The 27,496-nt window shown below is 46.7% G+C and overlaps 1 protein-coding gene across 6 annotated transcripts in view; it reads left to right on the forward strand.

Moving 5' to 3' along the window:
* The first annotated feature begins 710 nt into the window (after positions 1-710).
* Positions 711-27,496, forward strand: part of CASS4 (Cas scaffold protein family member 4) — a 47,023-nt gene continuing 20,237 nt past the window's right edge. For 2 of the 6 annotated variants that reach the window (XM_064276232.1, XM_064276233.1), the window contains exons 1-2: positions 712-1,299; positions 23,742-24,164. In XM_064276232.1, the coding sequence (XP_064132302.1) occupies positions 1,264-1,299; positions 23,742-24,164 (459 nt within the window). In that variant the 5' untranslated portion in view covers positions 712-1,263. Of the gene's footprint in view, positions 1,300-23,741; positions 24,165-27,496 lie in introns of all 6 variants that reach the window. The other 4 variants (XM_064276235.1, XM_064276234.1, XM_064276236.1 and 1 more) reach the window with 3 other exon arrangements.

A 27,496-nucleotide genomic window follows, 5' to 3' on the forward strand; every position in this document is an offset into this window, starting at 1 on the left:
AGGCAATTCCAACTCATGGCGACCCTATATGTTACAGGGCAGAACTGCCCCATAGGGTTTTCTGGGCTGTCATCTCTACAGAAGCAGATCACCAGACCACTGGGTGGGTTCAAACCTCCAACCATTAAGTTAGTCAAGTGCAAACCATTTGTGCTACCTGGGCACCTTAGCGATACTAGGTCCTCTCTAAATGGTGTGTCTAAATTCTGGTAAAAGTAAAAAGACTTAGCAAGTCCTGGTGAACTGTACGAGCTAGGTGGAGTCTAAAGGACAGCCCACAGTTTGTGAGATTCAAGAGAGGGAACACAAGTCCACTGCTCAGCATAGCACCTGGTGCTGCGTCAGCGCTCAGAAAACACGAGTTAGCCATTAGGTACAGCGAGCAAAGAACAGAGGTCCAGAGCAGGGAGAACTGGGCAACCGAGCTGGATAGACGTGGTGGGAACTGCGTTGCTCTCCACATCCTACTTGACTGGCTTTTTTATCCTGGCTGTTGTCAGGCCAGTGTTGGTGAGCAGGAAGGAAGGAAGGAATGTTAACCAGTATCAGAAAGTTGAAGGAGCCCTGGTGGCCCAACAGTTAAGCGCTCAGCTGCTAACCAGAAGGTTGGTGGTTTGGACCCATCCGGTGCTCCATGGGAGAAATACTTGGTGATCTGCTCCGTAAAGATTATAGTCTTTAAAAAAAAAAAAAAAGATTATAGCCTACAAAACCCTCTGGGGCAGCTCTACTCTGTTGCATGGGGTCGCCATGAGTCAGAATCTACTCAACAGCACCCAATGAGAACATCAGAAAGTTGGCCTCTTGGCCTCTCCTCAGGGAAACGAGCTGGGTCTGTTCCGTGGGGAGCTGCTCACAGGGTCCGAGGGCTGAGCGTGCCGTGAGTTTTGACGCTCAGCTTTTCAAAATAGGAACTTCACCCTCTAAAGCAGAAGGGTGTTTTTTTTTTCTTCTTCTTCTCTTGTGGTTTCATAGCAAATGTGCGACATCCTCTACTTAAAGACCAAGCAGATGTCGGGCACTGAGGGGTGAGTGTGGCCGGGTTTCTGGTCCCCCTCCCTCAGCCCTTTCATTTCACCCGGTCATGCTTGACAGAAAGCCTGCCTGCTGGGAGAATGGCTCTGACAATCTCCCATGTGTTGTCAGATAACGCCATAGAAGTCCGCTTCTTAGAACCAGTCAGAGGCAGGCAGTGACACTGCAGAGCCGCCCCTGGGGCCGTGGTAGTCGGCGCACTCTCAGGAATCTGTTCACATCACCGGCATGAAAGGTGCCAGCATCCTGGACCGGCCGCCCATGGTGAGTGAGGGGCGTCCGAATGGGCGGGGGGCAAAGTCGTCACCCTTCGTGGGTTAAGTTTAGTTCTGGATTTCTAATGAGCTCAGGCATGAATACTAGTAACATCCAAGTGTGAGAGGGAACATTTTAAATGTCAGCTTATTGTTGTTAGGTGCTCTCCTGTCGATTCCAACTCCTGGCAACCTCATGGGACAGAGTAGAGCCATGCCAGAGGGTTTTCTTGGCGGTAATTTCTGTGGGGCTAGATCACCAGGTCTTTTTCCTGCTGAGCACCTGGTGGCTTTGAACTGACAACCTTCAGGTGAGCAGCCAAGCATTGAACTCTTATGCCACCAGGGCCCTTTTGGGTGTGGGAAATGTATGTGCTGCAAAGGTCCTTGCTAGTTTGATTTGGAGATGGGCGAAAATTACTTTCCAGTGGAACCCAGCTTGCCGGGATGACAGCACAATCCATCACGCTGTGTCCATTTGCCTTCCAACAAAAGAGCAAGACACGAGTCTCTGCGCTAGTCAGCCCTGGGTTCTTCTAGCTCTGAGGCCCGATGACACTCAGTCAGGGTCACTCCCCAGCATCTTCTGACTGACTTCTTGCTGTGCTTGCTTCTCAAGAGCCGAGCCCCGACCTGGGCTTCAGCCTCCAGCTTGAGTCCACAGTGGGCCATTTTCACAGTCATTTTTTATTGCTCTGTGGGAACAGAGCTGAAGCTTGAAAGAGTTGCTATTTAGAAAGCTGAAATGGCTACCCAAGAAAAAAATTATTCAGACACAAGGAAAGTGAAGCTTAAGGTTGATCTTTTTGATCTTGCTACACCTTCTTTAAATTTTAAGTAGAAGAAGAAAAAAGAAACGGAATAATTATGAAGTGAGGCGCCTGCTTACATGAATTAAATGCTATTTTTTATTAGAATAATAATAATAATAGAAGTCAGGATGGAATTTATGGCCAAGCAACAATGATGTCCTTTTTCATAGAGACTGTGTGTGTGAATATCTTACTTACCCTAGAATTTTGTCCAGAATTATTTATTTTGAAAATTTTCAAACCTTTGGAAAAATGGCAAAAAAATAATTTAGTAAACCCCTGTGTATCCTTCCCTGGACTCACTAGATTACTAGATTACTGCCATTTTGTCCCGTTTATGTGCACAGATTTGTATATGTTTAGACACAGGCACATACTACTTGGTGGTTGTTAAAGTATTTGAAAATGAATTGCAGGTATCATGACACTTCAGCCCTAAATATTAGCTCGTGTGTCTAAAAGGGCAAGGGCCTTCTAAATAACCACAGAGCCATTATCAGACCCGAGAAACATTAACACTGGTTTCATGTTGTCATCTAATATCCAGCCTACGTTCACATTTTCCCAGCTGCCCCCAAAATATCCTTGCCCACTTCTTTGGCTTGTATTTTTTTTTCCAACCCAGGATTCAGTTCAGGTTCACGCACGGCATTGCTTCTCAGGTCTTAACCATGGTTGTCACGTTGATTCCAACTCATAGAGACCCTATAGGATAGAATAGAACTACTTCATGGGGTTTCCAAGGCTGTCAGCTTTATGGGAGCAGGCTGCCACATCTTTCTCCCACAGAGCAGCTGGTGGGTTTGAACCACTGACCTTCTGGTTAGCAGTTAGAGCCCTTAACCACTGCACTACCAGGGCTCCTTTGTCAGATCTTAACCATAAAAAACCAAAAAGACCAAACTCAATGCCGTCAATTCGATTATGACTCATAGCGACCCTATAGGAGAGAGTAGAACTGCCCCATAGAGTTCCTAAGGCTATAAATCTTCATGCAAGCAGACTGCCACATCTTTCTCCCGTGGAGTGGCTGGTGGGTTTGTACTGCCTGCCGACCTTTGGGTTAGTAGCCAAGCACTTAACCACTGTACCACCAGGGCTCCTTTTTATACAATAGTAATTGAACAACTATTAAGCTCCTTGCCTTTTACTACTAGCCATACGTATTAGAATTTAGTTCCTATTAGCACAGTGGATCCAGCTCATTATTTTGCATGCCTACCTAATCGTTTAATTGCTTTTTAAACAACACAGGCTTCAGGGAGTCACAGTGTGTAAGCGGCCCTCAGCTTTGGTCCAGCCCTCACTTTCATACTTTCACACGGGGGCACCCCAGACCACCTCCTCTATGCTGAAGTCAGCCTTTGGACAGTAAACAGTGACTAGTCTTCCAAGCTCCTTCTTAGCGTTGCTCTTTCCAACATCAGCCCCATGTCAGTAGCGCGTCCGCTTTTGTACACAGCAGATTTTGTGGAATTGCCTGTTTTATTATGTTCTTCCCTAACTGTTTTATAAAACAAGAAGAAAGCAAAAAAATAAACATGTAATTAGTGAGAGGACACGCTGGCTTCAAATGGTACAATTGCAACAGACCTGGAAGTCATATGCACGGCAAAAATAGCAAACTCGACCTCTCGGTCATCCGCTTGTTGGACTCAAGCCAGCCGAATCCATGTTCCCACTCCAGAAATGCCAGAAAATTCGGTCTAAAAGACGAGCTGACTCAGTGATTTTTGTATATGTAAGTGCTTGTTTGGGATGTTTGGCAGGTTCAGAAATGCCTTATGTTTGGAAGTACAGTCTGCATTTACTGCAGTGGTTGATCTACCTGGGGGGCATTTCGTTGACTTCCAAGTGTGTGTGTGTGTGTTTGTGTCTCAGCCATTGAAGACGATACTGAAATTACCGTAACTTCACAGCAGTTTTCTCCCCCGTAACATTGTTTTCTCGTTTTGGTCAATGTCCAGGAATTGAAGAAGGTTTACTGAGTCAGATAAGTATTGGCATTTGTTTTCCATCATTTTCTGAGCTCTTCCGAAATTCTATTTTAAACCTGCTTTCCACGGTGTTCCCCCAACAATCTAGACTTTCTCCTTCTTATAAAGACAGCTGTGTGCTCACTTGGTTTTCCGAAAGGAGCTTTCAAACCAGTGTCATAATCACATCGTGGAGGGTGGACAACCCAGGCAGCCGACCCCACCAACATGTCTGTCAAACCAGCGTCATGATCACATTGTGGAGGGTGGACAACCCAGGCAGCCGACCCCACCAACATGTCTGTCAAACCAGCGTCATGATCACATCGTGGAGGGTGGACAACCCAGGCAGCCGACCCCACCAACATGTCTGTTTTAAGCACTTTTAATTTCAGATTCAGCCCCAGTTAAAAATCAAATCTCTTTTGGTCCACTTTCCTCTCAACTCAAAGTGAAATGGGTCTAGACTCACTCAAGGAGGTCAAGGTAAACACTTAGAATAAAAATTAAAACAAACAAACCTCTAACACCCCCAGCGCTGCTCAGAAGTCGCCCTGTCGCATGCTGTGGCGTGGCCTGCCTCGGCGCTCCCGGGCCCTGAAACTAGCTGAGACCACTTTCGTGAGAGAGCAGCAACTCCCAGCTCTCCTTGTACCGTTAGCGGCTCTGAGGTGGTAAAACAAGACGTTGTAAACCCAGTCTTTGTCCAGGCAGGGCAAGTGGGGTCCCATGCAGAAGGCTGACTGAGGTCACAGGCCTGCCTGGCCCAGCTCCCGCCAGCCTCCGGCCTCAGCCTCTTCCACATCTCCGCTTCTGTCCCCTGCCTTGGAGTGCCCCTCCCAGGCTGCCGCTACGGGGCCACCTGGGTTCTCTGCTCCAACACCTGGACTGCCTTGTCCACATGGCCTCCCCTTCCACACCCACCCCACCATTCTCCTCATTTGTCTTCCTTCACTTAGCAAACTCTGAAATGGTCTCGCCTTTGTCTGCACGCTTGCGGGTAGTCTGTCTCCTCCTCTAGAAAGTGGACCTGCGAGGGACAGACCTCTTCTTCCGAGCTGGTCTCCAGGGCCTGGAGTGGAGTGTGCATGAGATAGGTGCTCACTGAACGCTGTGTGAGTGACGGAGGTGGCAGCCATCAAATACAGCTCTTGCAACATCGCCCTGCTGCGAGGACCGGAACAGCACTTCCTACTTGTCAGATGTCTGGGAACAGAGGTTGTCCCTGACTCTCAGCTTCCAACCCTGCCTGGCCCCGACCTGACCTGCCGCTCAGCCTGGACTAGTGGAAACTGGCCTCTTGCTTCCCCCATGGTCGGGGTTGCCTTAAATTTGAGCCATTGGAATTGAAATCAAGGTCACAAAGACCTGTGGCCTCTCTCTGACCTTGGCCAGTAACTTCATCTCTTCACCTGCCTCACAAGGAAAAATGGCCCAGCCCCAACTCCCAATTTGAAACGCAACTCACTGTCCACTGCTTAGTCATTCACCCAACAAATAGTTATTGGGCTTGGGGGCTTCAGGTGATCAAGACAGAGCCGGCATTCCAGGGGAGTCAGTAAGACAGAGAGTGAGTAAATGGCCATGATTTCAGATGGTGATAATTGTCACAAAGGAAACAAAACAGGGTGATCTGACGGAGCAGACGGGAGAAAGAGCCTGTCTGTGGAGGTGACTTGTGAACAACAGGAAGGGCATTCCTGGCAAACGGAACAGCAAGTGCAAAGGCCCTGTGGTGGGAATGAATTAACCACAGCAGAGTATCAGTGGCAGCACTGGTGGTTCAGTGATAGAGTTCTCGCCTTCCACACAGGTGACCCAGGTTCTATTCCCAGCCAATGCACCTCGTGCACAGCCACCACCCATCCATCAGTGGAGGCTTACACAAGTTTCTAATCTAAAATGGATTAGGAAGAAAGGCCTGGCAATCTACTTCTGAAAAATGAACCAACATAAACCCTATGTATCACAACGGTCTGATCCGCAACTGATCCTGGGGATGGCACAGGACAAGGCAACATTTCATTCTGTTGTGTGTAGGGTCTGCTGACTTGACAGCAGCTAACAGCAAGAGTATCAGCAAAGAGGCCAGGGTGGTTGGAGCCAAGTAAATAAGGAGAGAGAGTGGTTGGGAATGAGATCTGAGAGGTGAGCAGGGTCCTGTTCACATAGGGCCTTGCAGGCATGTTGAGAGCTTGGAGGTGCATCCCCATTGCAAAGGGGAGCCACTGACCCATTGAAAGCAGGGAGGACATGAGCTGACCTGTTCTACAAAGATCACTCGGGCCACTGTGTGGCCTGGTGGGGAGGAGAAAGCAGAAGCAGGGAGAGGAGTTAGGAGACTCCAGTGTAGATGGCGGCGTTTTCCATTTTGGATGGTTCCATTCTGCTCTCAGTGGGCACAGAGAACAATCATCTGCTCTGTCTTTTGAAAGGAGCCCTGGTGGCGCCGTGGTTAAGAGCTAAGCTCCTAAGGAAAAGGCCAGCAGTTTGAATCCACCAGCCACTCCTTGGAAACTCTATAAAACTTCTGGTGTTTGAGACTATCCGGGCAAGGATCAGAAAGAACAGTGAATTAAGAACTAAATTGATTTTATTTAACTGCACGTGCTATGTTTGGTTCAGGGAGATACTATATCTTTCATTCATGCAACAAATATTGAGTGCCTACTATGTGCCAGAAGGAGCCCTGGTGATGGTCCTAGTGCTTGGCTACTAACTGAAAGGTCAGTGGTTCAAACCCACCCGGTGGCTCCTCAGAAGAAAAATCTGACCATCTGCCCCCATAAAGACTACAGCCTAGGAAACCCCATGCGGCTGTTCTACTCTGTCCCATTGGGTCTCTATGGATCGAAAACGACTTGATGGCACCCAACAACAACAACTATATGCCAGGCACTGTAATAAATGCCACAAAGGACAACAGTGTCTAGTTCCATTTCTCAATATTTAATACATTGTCATTCCAATTAACAAAAAAAGAAGTATCCCATTACATAGTCATTATTCTTTCCCCTGTTAAATAATCCTTATTCTTTTAACATTTATTTCACTAAAAAAAAAGCTAAATGGAACACCATCCCCATCCCCCCAAAATTCCAACGTCTGCTACAATTCCAGTCAAAGGAGAGTGGCCAACGTGATAATGGAATGGGGAAGCGGCCATAGCTACGTAACATGGCCATTTTGGAGCAGCGGTGACTAAGGGAGGAAATGACAAGGGCCCAGAGGGAAATAACTTAAAGGAGGAAGGTGGGAGGCTGGTAAAAAAAAAAAAAAAAAGATGCTGCTCAGGGTGATATTAGAATACTCCAACTTGAGTGCAAAAAGGGGAAATAGATTTTTTAGGAACTATTTCCAAATCTGTTGCTCATGAACCATTTGTTCAGGAGAAGGGTACTTTTGTATACACGCCCACGAGAAATCGAGTAAGACTAAGAAGAGTGTAAGAAGACCACTGTGTGCCGCCCTGTGCCCGGGGGGGCATCTTCCTGCCCTCTGCCTCTGGGGCTCTGCACTCTCTGAAGACTCTCCTCGGAGATGTGTGCAGACCACTAAAATGTCATTCACGGGCAAGTCTGGGCTCCTCATCTGCCATTCCAGAGAGAACTTCTCCATGACTTTATAAGTTAGTGGATGTGAAAACCCGTCGTCACTGAAACGATTCTAACTCGTAGCGACCCCATGTGTTACAGAGTAGAGCTGTGTTCCACAGGGTTTTCTTGGCTGTAATCTTTACAGAAGTACATCGCCAGGTCTTCCTTCCACAGCATCATTGGGTGGGTTTGAACTGCCAACATTTAGGTTATGTAGAGCACAAACCATTTGTGCCACCCAGGGACCTAGTAAATGTGAAATATCTTTCTTTTTCTTTAAATTGTAGTTCTTTCTCCTTGGAATCAAGAGCAGCTTTTGTTTGCTCCCTGTCTGCTAAGCACTGCCCAGGCAATCTGCCACTTGGGGGGCGAAAATAAGCTAAAGACAAAAAAGAGTCCCTCTCCTTGCAGGTGTTTGCTGTCTGGTTGACAAGGAATAAAGGATGCTTTGCGAAGTGCTTGCTTCAGTTTCAAAATTTAAACTCACCCCCTGCCCCCCGTTGAAAGGGAAATAAAAACACTAGAGTCCATTACTACAAGGGACATATCAAGTTGCTTCTCTCTCACATTGATGTTTCCCAAAGCGAGGGGATCAACAACCATTGGGAAGTAAGCAAGGCCATTATGTAAGACATGCTCTTTAACCTTCCTTCTAGAATCCCAAATATGGCTTGGGATGGACTTATCTGTTGCCCATTACTGACAACAAAAGGAATAAACCAAGTGAACTGGACTAAATGCCAAGAGAAGGAGAGGGGGGAAGATGGAATAACTGGGGGGTCCCTTGCCTTACTGCCATCTCTAAAAATGGCGCTGGAAGAAAACAGAGAATTCTGTGAACAAGCGTGAACCTTCCCTCACTTCCCTATGATCCCTTAAAACAGCTTGAGCTGGCTTTGGATTCTTCCTGATCATTCAGATGGAAAAACCACACACTTGCAGGGACCTTGACCGCTGGTATTCAAGGTGATTTTAGGCGGTACACAGAACATTTTCTTACATTATGTCCGTTATGTCTCCCAATGTCCATTAGTGAAAATTAAACTAGCATATTAAACCTGTAAATTCATAGGCAGTATTGCTTAGGGAAGGAGCCCTAGTGGTGCAGTGGTTAAAGCACTCAACTGCTGACCAAAAGGTCGACGATTCGAACCCACCAGCTGCTCCAAGGGAGAAAAATGTGGCAGTCTGCTTCCATAAAGATTACAGCATTGGAAATCCTATGGTGCAATTCCACTCTGTCCTGTAGAGTCGCTATGACTCGGAATCAACTCGACAGCAATGGGTTTATTGCTTAGGGTGAGTCTTTTTTTTTTTTTTTTTAATTGGCTCATTTTAGTATTTTACTTTAATTAAAAAAAAAATGTGGTACATGGATATGACAGAAATCACACAGTTGCTAGACACAGGAAGTTTGAGAAACACAGTCTTAGACAACACTTTCTCCTAATTGAAATTGGTATAATTGCATGTTGTTGTTGTTGGGTGTTGACGAATCGATGCCAACTCAAAGCCACCCATGTGACAGAGTAGAACTGCCCCCATAGGGTTTCCAAGGCTTAATCTTCACGGGAGCGGATCGCCAGGTCATTCTCCCACAGAGCCACTGATGGGTTTGAACTGCCGACCTTTCAGTTAGCAGCCGAGCACTTAACCATTGTGCCTCCTGGGCTCCTTACTAGAAGGCCTAGGAGGGCTTTATTGTTGCATTATTTCGATTCTGAGCATATAGATGAAGGAACCTCGTTCACCACTACGCTTACCCCAGCACACATCGTCAGACATGCAGAAGGTACTTGATAAATGATTGTTGAATTGATGAGTCACTAATAGTGCATTTTAGCAAGACTCCCATGAACCGAAACCCAAACCCGTTGCCATCACTTTAATTCCAACTCATGGTGACTCCATGTGTTACAGAGTAGAACTGAGCTACATAGGGTTTTCTTGGCTATCTTTACAGAAGGAGCTCTCCAGGCCTTTCTTCTGCGGCACTTCTGGGTGAGTTCATACTGCCAATCTTTTGGTTACTAGCCAAGCTCACACCGTTTTTGCCACCCAAGGGGTTGTTACAGCGAACAGAGAAGTATATTCAAGCCAAGACCTACACCTACTGGAAAACCACAGTATTCAGGCATCAGGGAAGGAAATTGGCACTGGGTAGCTTTGGAATTTTTTTCTGGCCACAGCCTCTTCCTCAAAGTCCCACTAGTAGGTCACGCCTTCTGCCGTTACAGAGGTCCCTGTAATGTGTGATTTTTTCATCTGAATGATTAGAAAGAATTCAGTGCTGGATCCGTCAGAGTCCAACATCATCATGGAGAAGTCAGTTACGATTTGTGCTTGTTCCAGAATCTTCCATCATCCAGGGGCATTTTTAGAGGTGTTAGGAAAACAAGGAATCACCCTATTTTGGGCGTTTTCTCTTTTTCTCTCATGCCCTCCTCATAGCCAAAGTTCACCAGGTCTATTCACCTTTTTGTCCATGATGGATTATAGATAAACCGCCCCCCATGGCTATTTGCATCCAGATAGATGGGAGGGGCTAGCGGAAATGGTGAGAGAATGCATTATGACACGGGTGTCCTTCCCCAGGGCTGCTGGCTTCCATCCAAATGCCTGGCGTGGACATCTGCAGAAAGCTGTGCCTGGACACAAGTGTTGTAGACCCCATACCTCATGGCACTCCAGCACAAACCGTGACAGAAAGCCTTCCCTCCCTCAGTGGCAGAAGCTGGTGTTTTCCAGGAGATGGAATAGCACACCTTTAAGAATAATTTCTTAAAGCATCAAGATGAAGGCGGGCATGAGTATCTGAGTTTCTGTCTTCTGACATCCATTTTCTGCAACCCTTTCATTTCTTGGGACTCGGAGTTAACTATAAAACTAAAAAGTTTTGTTACTTCCAAATTTTCCCATTACTAAAAAAAGTAGTAGGTATAGATGTTTTCCAAACAGCTATCACACCAGTGGAAATAACAGAGGGGTTTCATGCCCCAGGTTTGGAAGCAAAAAAGAGAGAATCCTTATTTTGTTTAAAAAGTTACATTCTACTCAATTAAGGCTTTTTTCTTAAGCTGAAGTATTGGGTATCTCGCTTTCAGTTAAACGATCTTGGATCATTTTCTACACATCCGAAGCCTTTCGTTCAAGAATTTTCAACTTTTTCAAAAGGAACAATGAGGCAGAAACTCATTTCCTAGTCTACTTGGCGAATCAGTATTAATCACAAAAAAGCAGCAGTTTTCCATCAGCACCTCTTGTTTAACTTTTTTTTTTTAAGCCAGCTCCAAGAGAAACAACTTTACATTAGAGGGTGATGCAAGAAACCACTCAGCTGTCACCTCCTTTAAAAGATTTTAACTATTTCTGGTAACAAAACACAGATTATCGAAGCAAAGCTGTCTCAAGTTTTTCAAACCTGCCAACAAATTCTCTCGCTACATTAGGCCTGACACATTAAACAATTGAACAGTACTTGCGAGTTCTGAGGGCAAGTTCTCGTTATGAAATATCTTTCCATTTTTGCTACTTTAAGCGACTCTCGGTTCCCCATCACTCATGGAATTTTAAATGTAAATGTGGCTGTGGAAAGCCACTGAAATTGAGGAGCCAAAGTCAAAGTAAAGAGAACAGCTCCTCTCCTGGAAAGGAGGAGAGAGAGAAGAAGGGACAAAAGAAGGGCAGACATGGGCTGGAGAAAACGAGGCCTGCCGGGAAAGGGAGAAAAAGGATGCAGACGAGGGAGGAAAGAAAGAGGAGGTGCATAGGCTGGCTGGCGCCCTTTCTGAGCTGGAGACCCCACAGGGAAGTGGCTATTCTTAGTGTCTTCCTCAGTGTCCCACATTTACAGTGGAACCTCTGAGAGCCAGAGCCCCACAGGACTGCCTTGTTTTTCCAGGTCTCGCAAGTTTTTCGCCTCAGACAGGGTGCAGTCTTAACACTTTTCTCTCGCTCATTTCATGGAAAATATTTGAATGTTGCTTTTCTGACAGGTTTCTGCCTTACATGGGTTCTGGCTTTTCCAGGTTTTACTGTACATCACACAGCTGGGGTGTCCTGCTACTGTGCTCCTAATTCTGGCTGTTGGTAACAAGTCCTGTTGGGGGGACCCTCCCCTCTAGTCACGACGTTTGCACACAGGACCCAAATCATTCAACTACCAACCAGCTGCATCTTGAGGCTGGAAGTCACTTCAAATGGTATCAAGGCCAGCTCCTGTCTCCTACTCTGCGTTCAGTAATCAGTTGCATCTAGTTGACTCCAACTCATGGAGACCCCATGTGTGTCAGAGTAGAACTGTGCTCCACAGGGTTGTCAAGGCTGGTTTTTTGGAAACAGATCACCATGCCTTTCTTCTGAGGTGCCTCTGGGTGGACTTGAACCTCCAGCCTTCCATTGAGCAGCCAAGCACGTTAACCATTTATACCACCCAAACCAAAAATCAAACCCATTGCTGTCGAGTCAAATCCAACACACAGCAACCCTATAGGACAGAGTATAACTGCCCCATAGGGTTTCCAAGGAGTGACTGGTGGATTCGAACCGCCGACCTTTTGGTTAGCAGCCTAACACTTAACCACTGCACCACTAGGGCTCCTTGGGGGGGGCATGAGCCTTTCCCAGTGGCTTGGAGACTCGTTAGATGCCTCCCTAACTTGCACAGGCCTGAGTCAGACAAACCCTTAGACCTTCCTCCAGCCCAGAGTTCTGTGATTCTTAGTGTACCTCCCATCAGGTCACGTTTAAATTAAAAAAGAGAGGTCTGCGTCTTCTGTGTGCGTACCACTGCGTCCCTGCTCTCAAGGGCTGGGAAGAGAGAAAGGCACACAAAATCAGTGTTTTCCCGAGCACTTTTTGGGATCTTCCATGCTGTCAACAACATAAGTCCTTAGATGTATGGGCAGTGGGTGCTGGTTTATGCTGTTAGTCATCCCTGAAGTTCATGGAGGGTTTCCCGGGATTCCAGACATGTTCCTTTGTGCAGCAAGCTGCTTTCTGACGAGATAAGGTAAGAGAGTCAGGCTCCCTTCTACCTGATCTATGAAGTGAGGACTGAGGACTTGAACAATCATGAAAAGTAGTTGCTTAAGTTCACCCAAGGAACCCTGGTGGCTCAGTGGTTAAGCGCTCGGCTGCTAACCAAAAGGTTGGCAGTTTGAACCCACCAGCCGCTCCTTGGGAGAACGACGTGGCAGTTTGCTTCTGTAAAGATGACAGCCTTGGAAACCCTATTAGGGCAGTTCCACTCTGTCCTATGGGGTCACTATGAGGAGGAACTGACTCGATGGCGATGGGTTTTAAGCTCACCCAGGCAGGAGTCATTCTCTCTCAACAGAACAGAATCCTTTTTTAAAAGTGGATTTTTATATTGAAAAAGCAAAACAGTTACACACGGTTTAAAAAAATTAAACCATACAAATCAACATGAACTGAAATTATGTTTTCTTCTCACCTCAAGTCTCCACAGGCTCCTCTTCTCCTGCCCAGAGGAGGGGTCCCAAACACTTGTATAATCTTCCAGAGAGATCCTATATTTATAAAAGCATACACGGGACATCCCATATACACAGTTTCTCATCTTGCTCTTTTTTAAAATTTAATACAGTATTTGGGGGATTGTCCACTTCAGCTCATATAAATGCCACCTTATCGTTTTTAATGGCTGTACCATATTCCATAACAAGGCTTAGTGACAGAATGGTCCCGCACTAGGCAGCTAACCAAAAGATTGGCGGTGTGAACCCACCCAGCAGCTCCATGGGAGAAAGACCTGGCGACCTGCTCCCATAAAGGTATGAGCTGAAGTCGACTTGACAGCATACAGCAACAACATGGTATTCCATGATACAAATGTGTCATTATTTGCCATTAATTACGGTATTTTATACAAATAACGCATACCTTCTAAGTCTGTTAGCCAGTTGTTCTTCCATTTAAAAAAAATTCACATAGCATGCTTACAGAAATACCTCAAGGTGGGGAGGGATCAGCTGGCAAACAAACATAGAAGGTGCAAGTTATTTGCATAAAAATACAGTACACTTAAGTTGTTCCCTGAATTTTCAGTGCACGATCTAATTGAGGGGAAAACCACACAACTTACCCAGTTTTCTATCCGTCTATCTGGAGGCATACTTTGTCATTCACCAGCCAAATATCCACTGAGATGCACACGCCATCTTTCGAAGGACTCTGGGCTAAGCAGTAACCTCGTCAGGTGGAAGGGCAGACTCTAGACCCAAAACTGCCTCTGGTTCATCTTAGCTCTGCCCCTTGCTTCCTTGCTTAGCGACCAGACCACTTACTCATCCTTTCTGTGTTTAGCTTCCTCAACTCTTAAATGAGATCTTAGTAGCAGTCTCTGCTTCATGTTGTACTTAGTAGCCATCGAGTTGGCTCTGACTCATGGTGACCTTGTGTACAACAGAAGGGGACGTTGCCTGGTCCTGTGCCATCGTCATGACCGCTGCTCTGCTCGAGCGCATCGTTGTGACTATTGTGTCAAGCCATCTCACTCAAGGTTTCCCTTGTTTTCGCTGACCCTCTACCAAACAGAATGTGCTTTTCTGGTGACTGATCTGTCTTGATAAAGTGATCAAAGTAATGGAGCTGAAGTCTCACCATCCTCGCTTTGAAGGAACGTTCTGGTTGTATTTCTTCTAGAACTGATTTGTTCATTCTTTTGGTTGTTATCGTTAGGTACCTTTGAGTCAATTTCAACTCATAGTGACCCCGTGTGACACAGTAGAACTGCCGCATAGGGTTTTCTAGGCTGTAATTTTTATGGGAGCAGATCACCAGGTCTTTCTCCCTCAGAAAGGCTGGGTGGGTTTGAACCACCAACCTTTCGGTTTGCAGCTGAGTGCTCAACCGTTGCACCACGAGGGCTCTTCTTTTGGTAGTCCATGATATATCCAATAATCTGCCAACACTACAGTTCGAATGCTTCACCAGGCTTCGCAGGACTATGAAGATCAAGTGAGATAATGCATGCAAATTACTTATCACGGTGCCTGCACAGAGTTCAAAACACATAAGCTAGCCATATTAGCTAGCGGGCACTGGCTAAACAGTAGGCAAAAAACCCAACGTGGTTCCTGGCTTCTTGGAGTGCCACTGGCCTACAAACTGACGGGTTCCGTTAAGGGTTACTGCGCATCTGAAAGCTTAAAGAGAATTTCTTTCTTTAATTACAGAAAAATAATATTAGCTAACACACACAGTCTGTAAGAAGTCTATGTTGTTATGTGGGTGGTTGCAAAGTGGGGACCCTTTCTAGATCATTCTTTTCTCCTCTGCCATGTTTCTTTTGAGAAAGACGTTACCCATCAAAACAATCTCACAAAAGAAGTCTAACGTAGATGCTTTGCTACTTCCTCAGGCCTCCCTCCTCCTCTCCCTCTTCTTCCCTTTTTGGAGAATGTGGGTGGGAAAAATGGAGGTGGTGAGGGGATTTTTCCTATGTTCTTAGAAATTTTCTTTCTTTTTTCCTTCACATATGTGCGTTAGAAAAATGATGGAAAATAAACACTCGAGAGCCAACAGATAACACTGTTCTCTCTGCTTTGATCTCTCCAAGCCTGTCTTTGTATTTACTTAATGTAAAGTCCTCCCAAAGACATTCATCTTTAAAGATGATCAAAGAGCCTCCTCCCCTCGGCTTCCACGCCTGACGTGCTGAGCGTGTGCCCAGCTCCCACATAGGGAATCCTAGAGAACAGTCCACTGATCACGAAGCACAAGTCCCTACGTGCAGGGAGCCTTTCAGGAGGACCAGGATTCATGTTTCCCATGCATCAAAGGCTTTGTCATATTTACAGCCTATGCTTTTAAAAAATGTGGTTTATGTATAGCGAATTATTTTCTCAAGGAGCCCTGCTGGTGCAACAGTTAAGTGCTCGACTACTAACTGACCCATCCAGTGGCTCTAGGGGAGAATGACCTGGAGATCTACTCCAGCAAAGATTACCAAAACCCATTGCCATGGAGTAGATTCCGATGCCTGGTAACCCTATAGGACAGAGTAGAGTTGCCCCGTAAGGTTTCCTAGGCTGTAATCTTTGTCGAGGAGCCCTGGTGGTACAGTGGTTAAAGTGCTCAGCTGCTAACCAGAAGGTCAGCAGTTTGAACCCACCAGTCTCTCCAGGGGAGAAATATGTGGCAGTCTGCTTCCGTAAAGATTTACAGCCTTGGAAACCCTACTCTGTCCTATAGAGTCAGTATGAGTTGGAATCAACTCAACCGTGGAGTGCCTGGTGGTTTCGAACTGCCAACCTTTTGGTTAGCAACCAAGTGCTTAACCACTGCACCACCAGGGCTCCTTCCAATAAAGATTATGACAAAGAAAACCCTGCGGGGGCAATTCTTCTCTGTAACACGGGTAGCTATGAGTCGGAATTGACTCAAAAGTAGAAACCAACAACAATTATTCCCTCATGCCCCTCAGAGGGGAAGTTTGAACAATTCCATCACCTTCCCTTTGAACTAACTAAGAATTCCTGAAAGTTAGAAGGGAAAAATGTTAAACACAGACATTTTCCAAGAAGGATTTTAGGGACAGGAACGCACCCTTCTGGTTGATGATGGAGCTGTACGGCTCTGTACAGAGCAGGGCCCAGTGACTACTCGCCTGTACTGGTTTCTCCCACCTCGGGATTCCTTCCACATTGGCGATCTCCATAAATTGTTTTGGGCATTTAATTATTTCCTGCCTGGCTGTGGCCTGGTGACCTCATGCTATGATTTACCTTTCCGAGGAGATTAATGATATTGCCTCGATGGAAATTGGTCCGTGACCTCTATGCTTCTATCCCCTGGCTACTTTTTTTTAGGAGTCCAAGAGTTTTGTTACTGTTTTGTTTTGCTGGGGAGGGGGGGTATAGGTGTGAAAGATAAAAGGAGGAGGAAGCAGGGTTGGGCCATGATGCTGATCTGACCCCTGTGAAAGGAAAGGAGGAAGGAAGCAGGGTAGGGCAAGGAGAGCCTCAAACTGGGATGCAGCTTGGACACAGTCTTAGGCAACCCAGGCGGGGGGCTTCAGGGCAAAGAGTGCCTTCTAGAGGAGCCTGCATTGTGCAGAATGCTCAGTAGGGAGGGGGCTCTAAGAGCCCAGCACTGGGCTGTACTCAGCAGCAGAGTGCTTCACTCGGCCCAAGGAGTACTATTTTAAAATCTGTCTGAAGTGAGCATCTTGGCCCAAGTAGACACATGAGACTATGTGGGCAGCTCCTGTCTGGAGGCGACATGAGAAGCCAGAGGGGGACAGGAGCTGGCTGAATGGAGAGGAGGAGTGTGCTGTCACATTAGGGGGAGAGCAGCTAGGGTTACATAGCAGGGCGTGTATAAGCTTTTGTATGAGAGACTGACTTGAATTGTAAACTTTCACTTAAAGCACAATTAAAAAAAAAAGTATATGACAGTACAGGCAAGCCTGGGACCACTTTCAGTTAAGTAAAATCAGGGGAGATTTTATGGAAGGACTTGCATTTTAAACTGGGCCTTAAAAAAAAGCTGCCTGAGCATGGCATGATCTCCACCACTCCCAAATATCTTATACCCAGCCCACCTCACTTATGTGTAATTTTGCTCAGTTCTTATAACCATTTATGTTTGCTACTCCTGCCCTGTAGATGCCCTTAAACCAGTTCCCTCTAAATTTACATGCATTTAGACTTAGAAGTCAGCAGATTACAGTAGGACATTGACTTCAACTTGGGGAGGCAATGTGGTACATTGGCAATAGCCAGCTTCCGAGTCAAACCAACCCAAGTTTGAGTCCCTCCTCCCCTACCTGCTACTGTGTGACCTTGGGCAGGTCATTTAACCTCTCCTAGTCTCAGGTGCCTCAGAGCTCCAAATTAGGGCCACCAGAGCAAGTAATGTCTCCTCCCATCGACCCCATACAGCTTTAACACTGAACTCTCCTCCCACCCACCCCATGCAGCTTTAACACTGAGCTTCTACAGCTTTGCCCTATCATGTCAACTGAAAAAAGATGAAAATGGAAAGTAAAGCAGAGGCAAGCTGGGCTGCTGGAGAGACGGAGTGGGTGCTGTCACTGAGGAACTCTACCCACCCTCTCAACCTAGAGAGGGGATTTCCATCCTAGTAATAGGGATCAAAAAATACCCCATTGGCGTCGAGTCATTTCTGACACAAAGCAGCCCTGGTTGCAGAGTGGTTAAGCACTTGGCTGCAAACCAAAAGATCGGGGTTCAAACCTACCAGCTGCTCCGTGGGAGAAAGACCTGGCAATCTGCTCCCATAAAGATTACAGCCGAGAAAACCCCATGGGGAAGTTTTACTCTGTCACATGGGGTCACTATTAGTTAAAACGGACTTGATGACACCCAACGACAATAGGGATCGTGGAGCTGCAGCAGGTGGCATTTCTACAGGGTCGTCGCAGCTGGTTTTGCTTAGACCCGTAATCAGTGATGACGGGTCCTTCGCCACTGCAGAGGAAAGGAAACACACAAGCCGAGCTTTCTCTGTCTCCTACTTACCTACCTGCCCATTCATAGTGAGACCCCCCTTCCTTCTCTGGTGGATATAATTCTGCTCTTCTTTCAAGGCCTACCCCAAAGTCTACACCACTCCTTTATCAACCTCTGTCTACCACCATCCCAAGTCCACCTCCACCTCGTCCAGCCATGAGCATTTCCCACCTGGCCTGGGCAACTGGCTTTGGTTTGCCTCTTTGGCTTCACATTTGACCCCTTCAATCTATTTTCCACCCAGCAACCAGATGTAAACAGATCTATGTCTAAATCAGGACCCAGACCCTGGGTTTACTTCTCTCCAGCCAGCCTGATCAGTTTTCAGTTCCTCCAACTCACCACACACTATGGGCAGGCACAAACACGCGCACACACGCACACACACACACACACTGGCCTTCACACGTTGTTCTTCCTCTGCCTGAGGGCTCTCTCCCACACTCTTGATCCAACTAACTCTTACCCCCAAGTCTCAGCCTCCACAGACACTTTCTCAGGGAAACATCCCTGAAGCCCTCTTCCTCCTTCACTTCCCAGCAAGACTCATAATTTCTCAGGACTTCCTGTGTTTGCAACACCATAGCACTTAGGACAAGTATAAGCCCTACATTTATTTCTGCAAATATTTGGCTGAAGTTTGTCTCCCCCACTAGAAAGGAAATGCCAGGAGGTCAGACACTGCTCTGTTCATCAGGGTATCTCCAGCAGATAAGTCGGTTCTCAATACAGTCTTTGTGAATGAATGAATGAATATATGAGTGAATGATTCCTCCAACTACAGCTACTTACTCCTTTCTCTGTGCTCCTACAGCTCATTGCTGATTGAATATAGATTGTCGTTGTTGGCAGCTGCTGCCAAGTGGCCCCCAAATCATGGTGACCCTGTGTACAACAGGATCAGACCGTTGTGATCCATAGGGTTTCCATTGGCTGATTTTTTTTTTTATTTTATTATGCTTTAGGTAAAAGTTTACAGCACAAATCAGTTTCTCATTCAAAAATTTATATAATTGGCTGGTTTTTGAAAGTAGATCACCAGGCCTTTCTTCCTAGTCTGTCTTAGTCTGGAAGTTCTGCTGAAACCTGTTCAGCATCCCAGCAACACACAAGCCTCCACTGACAGACAGGTGGTGGCTGCATATGAGGTGCACTGGCCGGGAATCGAACTGGGGTCTCCCGTGTGGAAGGTGAGAATTCTGCCACTGAACCATCAGTATCCACCTCCCCACCCCCGATCCCCTAATACAGATCAGCACACTGCATTCCAGCAATTGTTTAAAGGTTTCACCAACAAAGTTATCCCTATGATAAGCAGGCATTCCTTGTTCTTTGCCTTTGTTTCTCCAAGCTCCTCCCCCTTCTTCCTTCCAAATGCTTATTACTCTCTTACTTCCCTTCTCCTTGGAAACTCTGGTGGCATAGTGGTTAAGTGCTACAGCTGCTAACCAAAAGGTCAGCAGTTCACATCCACCAGGCGCTCCTTGGACACTCTACGGGGCAGTTCTACTCTGTCCTACAGGGTCACTATGAGTTGGAATCGACTGGATGGCAACGGGTCTGGCCGGCTGTTGTATGAAGATGGACATTTGGGTGAAATGGCCTTTTTGGACATTGCTTAAGGATCTCGCTTCCATTGTACCCAGAATCCAACTCCCTGCGTGCCCACCAGGAACAAAAATATGAACATATGCTGTTGTCTTTAAAGAGGTGAGCTCAGGCCCGGACGTGGAAGTGCACAGTGCCTGTCTGCTGCTGCTGCTGTTTCTCATTCTCCCCCGAGGCCAGCCCGTCCGTAAAAGCCTGACTTGCTCCAACTGGACTCCTTCAACATGCCTCGGGCTCATCCTCTCCAAGTCTTGCCATGATGAGGGAAAGGAGCCTAGTGATGAACTAGCTGCTGTGGATAGGATGGTCAGGGACAATCTCTCCAGGAGGTGACTCTTAGCTGAGACCTAAAGATGGGAAGGAGCCAGCCATGCAGAGATCTGGGGGGAAGAGCATCCCAGGCAGAAGCGACAGCAAAGGCAAAGGCCCTGAGGTGGGAGCTGGCTTAGCGCCTCTAAGGAAAGTGAGAAAGCCAATATGGCGGGAGTGAAATTAACGAGGGGCCTGAAGCCGCAGTGAAGAGCTTCGGTTTTACCTACATGCGGTTTCACACCATTGGAGGTCTTTCCAACAACAAGCCAACGCGATCTGACCCATGTGTGTAAAATATCATTCTGGCTGCTGTACGGAGATCACAGGGGGAAGGGTGCAAGAGTGGATGTGAGCAGACCAGTTAGAGCCCAGGTGAGCTTGGACAAGTCACTTGATTCCCCGATCCTCAGTTTCCTCATCTGTACAATGGGGATGAGAAAAGCTACCTCCAAGGCTTCTGAGGATTAAATGACATACTAGCTTCAGTGTACCCAACCCAAAACAGGCCCTATTCAATACTAGGTCATTGCTTTCCCATCCTTCTGGGTTGGAAATTCCCCCAAGACTTCCCATGTGCATTTGATTCTTCTTTTGTAAAACAAACTTTGATGGTCTCTGCTATGAAGACTCTTGAGACAGTCAAGGTTTACACAAGAATGTCCAGGGATGCTCCCTCTCGATTGTAATGAAATACCATAGCAAAGGGAATAGTGTAAAAGCAAAATATTTAGGATTTTCTCCTGCTGGGAGCTTACGTCCTTTGTAGGTGTGGGCAGCCACACCAAGAAAAACAGGACGCAAGTGCTAAGCAAACCTCTCTCAAGAATGAAGCCTGTTACGGTCCATCTTGGACAGCTTTGGGCACCCAAAGGGAAGGATGGCTATAAAGGCCCGTGCTCTCTGGGGAAATGTCTCTGCCATTCACAACAGGCAAATCCACCTGCTGAGCTGCTGCCACTTGGGTCACACCAGAGCAGCTGCCATATTGCAGCAGCTGCTCTTGCTCTGTCTGAAGACACTTGCTTATCTGATTTCTAGACAGATGCAAGCATATTTCAGATGACGAGCTTTTCCTCTTAAGACCACTTTCTTTTCCCTATGGCTTTTTATTTTATTTTTTGCTATTGTTGAGAATATACACAGAGAACATACACCAATTCAACCATTTCTACACGTACAATTCAGTGACACTGATTACATTTTTCAAGTTGTGCAACCATTCTCACCCTCCTTTTCTAAGTTTTTCTCCCCCACTAACATAGCCTCACTGCCCCATAAGTTTCCTATCTAGTCTTTTGAGTCGCTGAGGTCAATTCGATCCCATCTAAATAGTTCTTAAAAGAGCATAATGCTCAAGGCAGATATTCTTTACTAATCAAGCTAAACTATTGTTTGGTTTAACGAAGACTTCAGGAGATATTTTGGGTTTAAGGTTTAAAGATCATCTCAGGGCAATAGTTTTGGGGGTTCATCCAGCCATAATGACTCCAGAAAATCTGGATTCCATAAAAATGTGAAATTTTGTTCTGCATTTCCCCTATTTTGATCAGCATTCTTCTAGAGAATCTTTGATCAAAATGTATTCCATGGAAATTGTGGTGACTGGTCGAAGATGGTGTTTTCATTTTGCCTTTCCTCCCCAATGTAAATTGTTTAAATATAATTTCCGAAAGGCAAAATTGCGACTCTCATGCAAATATAAAATGAACGTATGTCAAAGATTTTATTCAACTGATTAAGTAAGGAGAGAATCAGTAACATGTTAAGATCAGTTCGAAAAGCATTTGAGGCCCCGGCATTTAGAGGCAATGTGATAAAAGAATATTAGGATGTGATGGCAGGGTTGGATGCAAAAGTAGCTAAAAGGCTACAGGATAATAAACCATAACTTTGGCGTTACCTCTTACCACTGAATGGAAATTATCTGCATCTTTACTGGGACAAAAATCTACAAATTAGAGTGTAATTTCACTAAGTCTTGACTTCTAATCAATAATCTCTAAGATTCTAAAACTCTATTCCCTCTGAATGCTCCATCTCTGCTGGAATCTCTGAGTTGGCCACCCACATGCATGTGAAACTGACTGTAAACACAATCAAGGGATAATCATTCAGTGTGAGACGACTCAGGCCTCGAGGTCCATCTTCTGGACAAATTGGTAGTCATTCTTACTGAAGGCCACTAAGAGGGTGGGCAGAGAGCCAAAGAAATTTTCCATGACCTTCTCACCCAACTCTAGAAATAGGAGCTCTTACTTTGGTGCTGGAGTCCCTGGGTGAATGTGCTCGGCTGCTCACCAAAAGGTTGGAGGTTCAGTTCTACCCAAAGGTACCTCGGAAGAAAGGCCTGGCAATCTACTTCTAAAAAATCAGCCACTGAAAACCCTATGGAGCACAGCTCTACTCTGACATACATGGGGCCATCATGAGTTGGAATCAACTCAACAGCACCTGGATTACCTAGATGCCGTGTGCCTTTTTACCTCCCAAGACTTGAAAATGGAGGTATTGCATTACTCACCTTTGTACCTGTACTCTATCCATCCATTAACCCAACAGGTACTTAATAAACATGTACTAGTGCTGCCCTGGGGATGCAGCAGAGAGCAAGGGAGGTGGGGGTCCTGCTCTCCTGGAACTTAGGTTCTAACCGGAGAGACAGACACCGAGTAGGTGATTGTCACTTAATGAAAGAATAGAAACGTGCTACTTACTGACATGGAAAGGTGTTGAACAAAAAAACAGGGGGAAGCAGTTGAGCCTGGGGGTGGATGTTGGGAATTCTTTTCTAAGGAAGTGATGTTTAAGATGAGCCTGGGAAGGCTAGTGGGATTTCACTGGGTGAAAGGTGGCCGACTGTTTGGGATAGAGGGAACAGCCTGTGAGGAGGACTCAGGCCCTCAGAAAGCATGGCGCTCCCAGAGGCTGATGAGGAAGCGATACCCATGAGGCCGAAGATGTAGGCGGGAGGAAACTCATACAGGGCCTCGAAGGTTTGGGCAGGGTTTGGGCTTCATCTAAAGTGTACTGGGGAGCTATGGAAGGGTTGTAGAGTGGAGTGAGTCTTCCCTGAGGTTGGGATATTTAGGCTGAGACTCCAAAGATGGGGTAAGAATATATCAGGCAGATAGTAGAGGCAAGGGCCTCTGGGCTGAAGGAAGGAAATGCAAGGCAGCTGTGAGTTTGCTCTAATATTTGTAACTGAGTAGTGTTGCTGTGGAGCCCCAGTGGGGCAGTGGTTAAGAGCTTGGCTGCTAACCAGAAGGTTGGCAGTTCAAATCCACCAACTAGCTCCTTGGAAACCCTATGGGGCAGTTCTACTCTGTCCTATAGGATCACTATTAGATGGAATTGACTTGACGGCAATGGGTTTGGTTTTTGGTCAGTGTTGGTGTGCAGTCCTTGAGTGGTGTGAACAGTTAACATGCTCAGCTGCTAACCTAAAAGTTGGAGGTTCGTGTCCACCTAGAGGCACCTCAGAAGAAAGGCTGGCAATCTACTGCTGAAAAATCAGCCATTGAAAACCCTACGGAACACACTTCTACTCTGACACGCATGGGGTCACCATGAGTTGTAGTCAACCAGACGAGAGCTCATTTTTGGTCGTTAACGATGGTAATAACAAAACCTCTTCTCCCCTCCCCCCCAGGCACTCTTGGCCAAGGCACTTTATGACAACCAACCCGACTGCGTTGACGAACTAGCATTCTGCAGGGGAGACATCTTGACCATTCTGGAGCAAAATGTGCCAGAAAGCGAGGGCTGGTGGAAGTGTGTGCTCCGCGGCAGGCAAGGCCTGGCCCCTGCCAACCGACTCCAAGTGCTCTCAGGAGCCCCTGCAGACAGGCCCTTCCCCCCTCTCCTGGGAGGCCCAGAAACAGCTCTGGCCAGCTCAGAGGAAGCCCACCAGATGGCCTCGCTGCTGTCCCCTCCACTTCCAGGCCCCGTATACGAGCACATGAGGAGCTGGGTTGAGGTCCCCCCACCATCCACTGCCCAAGTCTATGAATTCCCTGACCCACCTCCCAGCGCCAGAATTGTCTGTGAAAAGACTCCAAGCTTTCACAAAGAGGTAAGCATATTTCCAAATGAAATAGATGGGTCAAGGGCTATGGAAATATCTCCCAGTGGTGTCTACTGGGAGAGCCAAATATGCCAGACAGGAACCAGATCCCATTTGGGGTTGGTGTGATTGGGTGAGCTGTGTGCTTGACTGGGGCAGGGAGCCCAGTGGCCCCCATTTCAGTGGTCATTGTTGCTCTCAGCTCTCCGGTGAACCCTGGCTCTCCAAGGCACGCCACGCTTTGCAGGGAGCTGAAAGCTTGATGGAGCTGTGTGCTGTGGAGCAACACCAGGACTACAAGTGAAGGATGTTTTTGTTGTTGTTGCCGAGAACCTTCAAGTCAATTCGGACTCCCAGTGACCCTATAGGACAGAGTAGAGCTGCCCATAGGGTTTCCTAGGCTGTAATCTTTACAGGAGTCCTGGTGGTACAGTGGTTAAGAGTTCAGCTGCTAACCAAGAGGTTGGCAGTTTGAGTTCACCAGCTACTCCTAGGAAACCCTACAGGGCAGTTCTACTCTGTCCTATAGGGTCTCTATGAGTCAGAATCAACTTGACAGCAATGGGTTTGTTTTGTTTTAATCTACACAGGAGCAGATCACCAGGTCTTTTCTCCCTCAGAGCCATTGCGTAGGTTTGAACTGCCAACATTTCAGCCGAACACTTAACCATTGCACCTCCAGGGCTCCTATAGTGATGAACAAACCCACTGCCGTCAAGTCAATTCCAACTCATAGTGACTCTACAGGACAAAGCAGAACTGCCCTATAGGGTTTCCAAGGCTGTAATCTTTATGCAAGCAGACTACCACATCTTTCTCCCGCAGAGCAGCTGGTCAGATTTAAAATGTGTATTCCCTTGACCCAGAAATTGTAGTTCTAGAATTGCTACAGACAGGGGCAGGTTAGCCAGTAAGCAAGGTACGACGGGCTTACTTGTGTTTACTTCCTAATCTGTAGTGCAAAATTTCACATTGATTTGACCACATCTCTGGTCATTTATGTAACCAATATCCCAACAACAAACTCCTGTGCAGCTGGGGGATGGGGGCAGATATCTAAGGTAGTTATAAAGAGAGGCATTTAAATAAAAACTAACAACAGCAAAAAAAATTGTGTGTGTGTGTGTGCGTGTGTTCACACGTGGAGAAAGATCTAGAAGAACACACACCCAGCTGCTACCAGTGGTTACCCTTGGGAAGTGGCATTGGTTAAGGAGAATGTCAAAGGAGGAGTTAGGCAGGAACCTTTCCTTTTTTTCAGTCATATGTCCCCAGCACCCAGGGCTGTGCCTGGCATGGGGTACTCAATAAGTGGGTGAAGAACCAATAATAGGAAATCTGGCTGACTGTTATATTGAATATATATTACATCTATAATTTTTTTTAATACCAGTTTAAAGGAAAAGAAGCGCTCAGTAAATGCAGAAGGAAAACATTTTTGAAAGGAGAGGAATTAAGAGAAGAGAGGGGAAACGATGTGTCCTTTTCCCCAAAGCCCTGGCCTTCAGGAGGTGTTACGAATGCAGAACAGATTGCATGGCCTTCGCTCACTGCTGGCATTTCCTGCCATCAGACCCTTTGCTTTCCTCTGAAATGACACATCCCACCTGTCCACAGCACTGGGCAGAGGTCGTGCTAACATCTGTGTCCAGAGAAAGGCCGCTCCCCATGATGGAAGTGCTGTGGGGCCCCAGAACAGGCATCTAGCCCCTCGGGCCTCACGCCAACTTCCAAGGTTTCCTTCAAACAGGAAGGTGTTGATTCTTGAAACGATTTTGAGAACTTTAGATTGTCTAACTCCCTGTGCTGTGAGGCACAGAGCTAGACAGCTGTTACACAGAACAGCTGCCCCAATAAGGCGCTGCCTGCAAACACCAGAAGGAAGCCTGGTGAGTCTTCCGAAGGAGTCCAAAGGTGGACTTTTCTGGAACAACTGGCCCAGCTCGGAGCCCGCACGTACAGCGGCTGCCTGAGAAGCCAGCTGAAAGCCCAGGCTGGGCTGTTTCCTCCAAGAGCAACAAGCGACTTCAGTGGAATTGTTCTTTTAATTTGAATTTCTTTTTAAAACCATTTTTAAAAATGACGCTCATTTTCCCCTTCCCCTCAAAGGAAACCAGACACAATGTCTGCTGTTTGCTGTGTCTGCCTACCACTCAGCCCAGAGCCAGGCTCCTCCCAGGTGCCCAATAAGTAATTATTGAATACATGGAGGGACCGGATACAATGTGAGGCTTCATGACCTCGGACTGCCAGACTGACAACAGCAAGAAAGGAAAGATGAGAGACAACTATTGAAACTTCACTCAAGAACAGTCATACATTCGCTTTGACTTGTTCTTGACATGAAGTCCACAACCTGAGCCCTGCTGGTGAGGGGTGAGGCAGCGCACAGAAACCACAGCTGCCGGGGGAATTCAGAAACCAGGGGCTCTTTGCCGCTGGAGTGTGGTTTTTGAGGTGGCCAAAGTAAAACACCTGGGGAACTTTCCTGCCCTTTAGTCCTGCGTTAACTTCCGTCCGTGTCTCCCCTAGCTACATTCTTGCTTCCTCCTTACCCCACCTTTTTTTTTTTTTTTTTTTTCTTCTCTGTGTTGTGATCACTTAAAGCAAGAGATGTTGTTTGTGGCTTAGAAGTCAGGGGTCCTGCGTTCCAGGGCAGCCACAAATATGCAGTGACATTACATCCCTCTGCTTTTTCTTCCTCTGCATCATCAAAGGGGGAGTCCCTGGCTGGTGCAAACAGTAGATGTGCTCGGTTGCTAACCAGAAGGTTGGAGGTTCAAATCCACCACAGGCTCCTCAGAAGAAAGGCCTGGTGATCTGCTTCCAAAAGACCACAGCCATCGAAAACCCTCCAGAGTGCAGTTCTGCTCTGACACACATGGGGTCGCCAGGAGTTGGAATTGGTTTTTTTTCTACCTCTAGAAAAAGCCATGGTATTTTCAGTCACCTCATGTGCATGTGAAAGCTGGACAGTGAATAAGGGAGACCGAAGAAGAATAGATGTCTTTGAACTATGGTGTTGGTGAAGAATATTGAATATATCGTGGACTCCCAGAAGAGCAAACAAGTCCATCTTGGAAGAACTATAGCCAGAGTACTCCTTAGAAGGCAGGATGGTGAGACTTTGTCTCATGTAGATCGGACATGTTATCAGGAGGGATCAGTCCCTGCAGAAAGATATCATGCTTGGTAAAGTAGAGGGTCAGTGAAAGAGAGGAAGACCCTCACGGAGATGGATGGACACAGTGGCTGCAACAATTGTGAGGATGGCACAGGACTGGGCAGTGTTTTGTTCTGTTGTATACAGGGTCACTATGGGTCGAACTGACTTGAAGGCA

Source organism: Loxodonta africana, chromosome 24 (genome assembly GCF_030014295.1).
Source record: "Loxodonta africana isolate mLoxAfr1 chromosome 24, mLoxAfr1.hap2, whole genome shotgun sequence".
Taxonomy (NCBI): Eukaryota; Metazoa; Chordata; class Mammalia; order Proboscidea; family Elephantidae; genus Loxodonta; species Loxodonta africana.